Source organism: Microtus ochrogaster, linkage group LG1, assembly GCF_000317375.1.
Source record: "Microtus ochrogaster isolate Prairie Vole_2 linkage group LG1, MicOch1.0, whole genome shotgun sequence".
Classification (NCBI taxonomy): Eukaryota; Metazoa; Chordata; class Mammalia; order Rodentia; family Cricetidae; genus Microtus; species Microtus ochrogaster.
Window position 1 is genome coordinate 23,809,626 of NC_022027.1, and position 6,192 is coordinate 23,815,817.

At 43.3% G+C, this 6,192-nt stretch overlaps 1 protein-coding gene across 6 annotated transcripts in view; it reads left to right on the plus strand.

The window, feature by feature from the left end:
* The window catches only part of Limch1 (LIM and calponin homology domains 1), a 160,497-nt gene that overhangs the window by 69,322 nt on the left and 84,983 nt on the right, over nt 1-6,192 (plus strand). For all 6 annotated transcript variants that reach the window (XM_026785333.1, XM_013350793.2, XM_013350794.2 and 3 more), the window contains exons 3-4: nt 3,105-3,135; nt 4,736-4,846. In XM_026785333.1, the coding sequence (XP_026641134.1) occupies nt 4,838-4,846 (9 nt within the window). In that variant the 5' untranslated portion in view covers nt 3,105-3,135; nt 4,736-4,837. The remainder of the gene's footprint in view (nt 1-3,104; nt 3,136-4,735; nt 4,847-6,192) is intronic.

Here is a 6,192-nt window from a genome sequence, read left to right on the forward strand (position 1 = left end):
ACTGTACAGCACCATAGATAATAGTAACAGTCACACTCACACACTGTGCTGCACCATGGGTACTAATAACAGTCACACACACATTGCTCAGAGGGTGAAGGCAAACTTACTCTGGTGGATTATTCTAGATCCTTTTTTTAATTCTTAAATTTTGGCCACCTTTAAACAATAAATTACCAGAGCAGAAGAATTTTGAGGCCTGTTGGTTTCAGAAACTAAAACAGAAACCCAGATCATTGCTCATCTATGACAATCGGGGGGTCAGAAATCTGGGTGGAGCTCCCGGTCTGGAGCTGCCTAAACCTACACTCTCATCTACAGAGTAAGACTGGATCCAGTAGTCCAGATGTGGCTTGGTCATTGCAGACCCGGGGGAAGAAGGCAATCAAGGGATATATTAACTCAGAGGTTCTGGAAGCAACCAGCTAGGAGAAAGTCACCTAGGCCAGTCACAAGTGCTCACAGTCCCTTTGTTATGGCAGCATCTTCATCTTTTCTTGCCCTTTTGAGCTTTCCTTTTTTCTGTCCTCTCCTTCCTCTGCCTCCCACCTCCCTTCCCGTTTTCATCCTTTCTCTCATCTGCCTCCCCGTTTGCATTTCTTCTCCATCTCTTTCCTTTTAAAGATGCCCTCCCCTTGTGCATCTTTAGACCCTGCTTTTCCATCACCTCCACTTACCCTTTATACCTTCATTCATGCATTGAACAAATGAGTAACTCAGTAGCTGCTGCGTGTGAGATACTTTCCCTCCCTGAGGAAAATGTGCAAACGAGACGGCCAGGGTCCTCTGTTCATAGTGAATTTACACTGTGGTGTCAATAACTTAGAAATGTTGGGTAAGAAAGAGAATAATCATGGGGGGGCGAGAACGCTGCAAAGAGCATGCAATAGTGAGGCAGAAAAGACAGTGCCCATCTGTCTGAGGGGGTCAAGGATAGGCCGTCTGAGGGGGTGACCCTTCAGCTGAGGAAGCAGACAGCGACAAGAATGAGAAGCAAGCATCGGCCATGGGGAGGTTTGCTGGGTATCTGGGGTGGAGGAAAGAAAAGAAGAGGTCAAAGGAAGAAGAAGCCGTTGATGCTTAGGAGAAAAGGACCCAGTGAGGCTGGAGGGTTGTACTTAAGCACCTGTGTGGAGAGAGCGCTCATCACAAGCAGTGGGGATGCCTAGCTTGGAGTCATTGCGTAGAGAGATGGTCTCACTAGATTGCTAATTAGAAATCATAAAGAATTTATATGAAAATTATGTTGCAAATTAATTTGTGGAGCTTAGAGAGGCATTGCTTCTGGGGTGAGCAGGAGCGCAGGAGAGGAGCGTGGAATAAGCTATTCGCTTCTCAATGTTTGCATAGGTGATTCTGATTTTTGGCGCTAGTTGTTGGGAACTCGTTTTTAAAGTGTTGATATTGTAGCTCAGATAGATCCAAGTACCACCGTTGCAGTTCTCTGGTTTCCCTTCTGAGAACTGAGCAGCTAACAGCTTAGAGGGAGAGCATCATTTTGACAAGAATTAGTAGCATCAGCAAGGAGATACACGATGAGGGATGGATCCCATGGGGGATATTTGTATTTTTTTAATTTTTTTTTTTTAAAGAAACACTCTAGTTTTAAGTACAGGTCATTTTTCTTACCTTTTCTATCCAAATGTAACCTGAGAAGACAATAAAGAAAAAATATTTAAGAGGAAAAACCTGAAAATTATTACATTACCGACTGTGTAATTGCATGAACTCTACCTATAATGAATGCCAGACAAGTTTGATGGAAATAAAAGCGCAGTGCAGAGGGATGCCCGGCGCAGACCTTCCAGGGGATCAGCATGGTCTCACAGAAGTGTAGAGAGGCTGCGGATGGCTCCTGGGGCAGGAGGTCTCTCTAAAAACTGGGAAGTGTTTCCAAGTAGTTGGCAATTATGAGGAGATCACTCAACAAATATTTTGTGAGGTCCTACTGTGTGCCGCGTATAATTTTTTTTTTAGCACCCAGTCACAGTTTCTCTCACTGACCTTTTATTGTCAATGCAAGAAAAGGGTCATTTTCTCTATTCTTGGCTTTCTAAGATATTTTGTCTTCCTTGGATTTTTTTCATCTTTCTGTTGTTAAATGGAAAAAAATCTTCATAGATATTTAAGCCGAGGATAGCATTAAACTCGAAAATATAAAAACATTTCCTTGATAAAATGCGGATTGGATGGATTCTTGTCTTACCTGCAACCCCGGACCCTGTGTTGCCCCCCACAGAGCAGGGCTGGTGTTTGCTAGTCCTTCCGATATCAGTCAGCTCAAACCTGCCCACTGCTCATCACGCATGTTTGTTAGAGTCCGCTAGAAGCAAGTAATCCATGATGTAAATGCTTTGAGGTGCCCTTGGCTAGTTTACACGGTGGGATTTCTGCTCCCCCTGCCTCACCAAAGTGACCAGAGAAAAGAAATCGAGCCTTCCTTTTCCTAGTACTTACTTGTGCATGTGTTCATTTCGATCCTGCGTGAATAGAGCTTTGGTGGGTTGTAGTTAGGGAATAAACATGATGTGTATTTTTTTAACACATATGCATACATTTGAAAATAGCATGCATATTTTCCTGTTTATGGCCAAGTTTTTATTCTAATTTGTGACGGGGGCAGGGAGGAAAGCCATTTGGATAGTCCTGCTTCCTCTTATACGTGTGTTTTCAGGTCAAGTTTTCTGAGTTTTCAGACCTTTATTAAATGTACTTGCAAGTAGAAGACGACCTGGGAAATGTGATCAAATCCCCTTCAAGACAGAATCGTCAACAGTCAATCTTTGTAAATTCAAATATAAATTAGTCCCAACTTTAAGCGGAATTCTCAATTTTATATGTTAAAAAGCTTTCTGGCATCCTGCAAAACTTCAATCCTGCTTGGTCCTTGTATTTTGTTTGTTTGATTGGTTGGTTGGTTGTTTTCCCTTAGCAATTTTCTCCTACAACTGAAACCTCCAGCCATAGGCCTTTAAAAGCCAGCAATATTCTTCTGATTTTGTTTTATGTGTTTTTTTGTAAGTGTGTCTTAGAGGTATTTAAGAAAAGACCACACTGAAGAAACTGCTATTCTAATAATGTTTTGTTTTTCTTTCCTGACCTAGGAACCTTGATTATAGCCGGAAGCTGAAAAATGTAAGTGTTTTAATGTCTCTCTCCAAGTTTGTATACTTTGGCTTTAATTGGTCCAAGGTTGACATTTAGCTAAACGCAGTGCATCTGATAGGCCTTATTAGAAAGATTCTTTCTTAGAAAAAAGTAAATGTATCTCCTATAAAATAGTTAATAGCTATGCTAGAGCTAAAAATAGTAGATTTGGAGGTTTTACTCTAATCAGAATTCAGTCTAGAAATAAACAAAAGCTTGTATTCTGTGTGTGGGTTCATTTTCCTAAAACACACAGTGATGGGTCTCAAGATTGACATTAGCCATTTCCATTTGCGGCCCAGATGGGCTCGCAGTCAGCACACGTTAGCTATGTTATGGTTCTAGTTAATGTCCTTACATTCGGGATTGTCTGTTCTCTGGGAATTTATTTGTAAGAACTCAGTTAATAAAAGCCCTTCTGGAAGTTTTGAAGGATTCATGATGTATGAGTTTCCCGCAGAGGAAGAAAACTCACTGCATCATAGTACTCTTGCACACTGCTCTACTTTGGGCCGTGGCCAGCTGGACCCGTTTGCCTGCGTCCCATTATCCAGACCCACAGTGCGGAAGGTAGGGCAATAAGTTCTTCCCAGCGTAGACGAAGCAAAAAGACAGAACGTGAACATAAAGTCTAAGCTTTTGCATGGGCTTCTGATCCCTATAATTCAGCTAAGGAGCACATCGCTAGCCAACCCTTTTTTTGCTGTTGTTGTTTTTTTCTTTCTTTTCTTTCTTTCTGATCCCTATAATTCAGCTAAGGAGCACATCGCTAGCCAACCTGTGTTTTGTTTTTTTTTTCTTTCTTTTCTTTCTTTCTTTCCCCCCACCGCAACTCAAAGTAAAGCACATTTGTGCTTTTGTGAACAGTTCTTTAGAGAGACGGCACAAAACTAATGTAGGACAGTAACCTCAGACCACTGGATATTCATGAACATTCTCAGCGTCCAAGTTTGGTTAATTGATAGCAACTGTGTCAAGGCTAAAATCTTCCCATCTCAGATGAATGAGGATGCGGCTGTGCTCTCGCTGCGAGAGCCCTGCAGGCCCCACTCTCTGGACCTTGCTTTCTTCTGACTTACCTTCGATGTACTGTGTGGATCCCGTGCTGCGGGACACTCAGTAACCTTTACCGCTCCTTCGGGATTTTTGCCATCCATTCCAGTAGGTTCTCCATGCACAGGAGTGAAAAGGAGGGGCTCCGAAAGCACCCATCTCAAATGGAGCTGAGGGTCTCCTGCATTGCCCGTCTGGGTAAAGACTCCGAAGAGCTTGTGGGAAAATGCTGAGTGATGAGGATGTCGTTTTGGAGGATTTATTTTCCCTCCTTGCTCACTCAGAGATCACTTTCTCACAACCTCCTCTTGCCTAGCGCTGGAGACTTATTTGACTGAACCTTGTGTCTGGGTCAGCAGAGACAGCTTTGTAATGGGTTCCCATTACTGTGATCTCAAATTAATGGACGCAGCTTGCACTGGTTTTCACGAGTCAGCGTCGCTGAGCTGTTCCTTCCTGCTTTGCTGTTCCCGGAGTGGAAATATCATTCTTCGGGACAAATCCTGCTACTCATATGCGTTGTTTTGTTCCGTAGGTGTTAGTGACCATTTACTGGCTGGGGAAAGCTGCAAACAGCTGCGCGTCCTACAGTGGAACCACGCTGAACCTGAAGGAGTTCGAAGGACTGTTGGCTCAGATGCGAAAGGTGACTTGGCTCTTCTTCCTCATCCCCCGAGGGTTGGACGGAGTGGGAAAGCGGCGCGTTTTTAAGATTATTACAGTTCTGGGACCAGAATGCTCAGTGGGGAAGAGAATTTGATACTCTTCCAAAGAACCTGGGTTCAGTTCCCAGTAGCCACATGGTAGCCCACAACCTTAAGTAACTCCAGTTCCAGAGGATATGATGCCATCTTCTGACCCCTGTGGGCATATGTGCAGAGAAAATATTATACACATAGAATAAAAAGAAAACTTTACTAAAATAAAGATAATTATGGCTTCGCAGGTAGAACTGTTCTGACCCAAGGTACGTACTAAAGAAAAGGGCTGGTGTCTTACCCAGAGCGTATTTGCCCCCTGTCTCATCTCACTTGAAGTTTTATATATCACACTCTTTAGTGAATGGAAAAGCTCAGCTGGCTACAATTGTGGTTACAAAAGAGTGAGTTTGGTATGTTGGTGTATGGCCTGGTACACCATGAAGCTCATGGCCTGTGCATTCGGAGGAGTGATGCCCAAATTAAACAATGTGGCATTATACAAAAACAAACGCTTGCGCTGCACTTTGAGCCTAAAGGTCATGGCGCTGGCCTGTTAGGCCCTTGATGTGGGTGAGGTGATGCCAGCCATGTCCTTGCCCCAGCTGCCACCCTAGATGGGCTCTGAGAAGCTAGAAGTATTCCTTTGACTGTGTGTGTCTAAAGCCCATTGTCGTTGAGTGATCTGGACACTCAGAAAATGGTTTTAGAGCTTGATGTGTTTATTAAACTATTTGATGGCGTATCATTAAAAGCTTGGTTTGTTTGCTCATGGGAGAGATTGGCAGAAGGTAAGAATTTGTTAAAGAAACAGTGGAATGCTTTTATGGATCCTTTTAAAGGCTCAGCAATATAGTTAATTCATACAAAATATTGGTTCCTAGTATTGGACAAGAGAATCCCTACCGAGCAGCCTGTGTAAGCAGGAAGGCTCACCTGTAGTTATCATCCCTGTATTTTGGTCAGGGCCATCTCAGAGCACAAATAATTGAGGCCAGCTCTTCCTTGCTTTTCTACCATACAAAAATAAATCCACTGATGAGACTCACTGAAAGATATTCAAAAGGGCAGCCAGTTGACTCATAGGTAAAGATGCTGCCATTAAGCCTTATAACCTGATTTCCATCCCTGAGACCACATGGTGGAAGGAGGGAACTGACTCACACGAGTTTTCCTCAGTGTTCACATGTAGATGTCCAAATAACACACACACACACACACACACACACACACACACACACACACACACACACAGAGAGAGAGAGAGAGAGAGAGAGAGAGAGAGAGAGAGAGA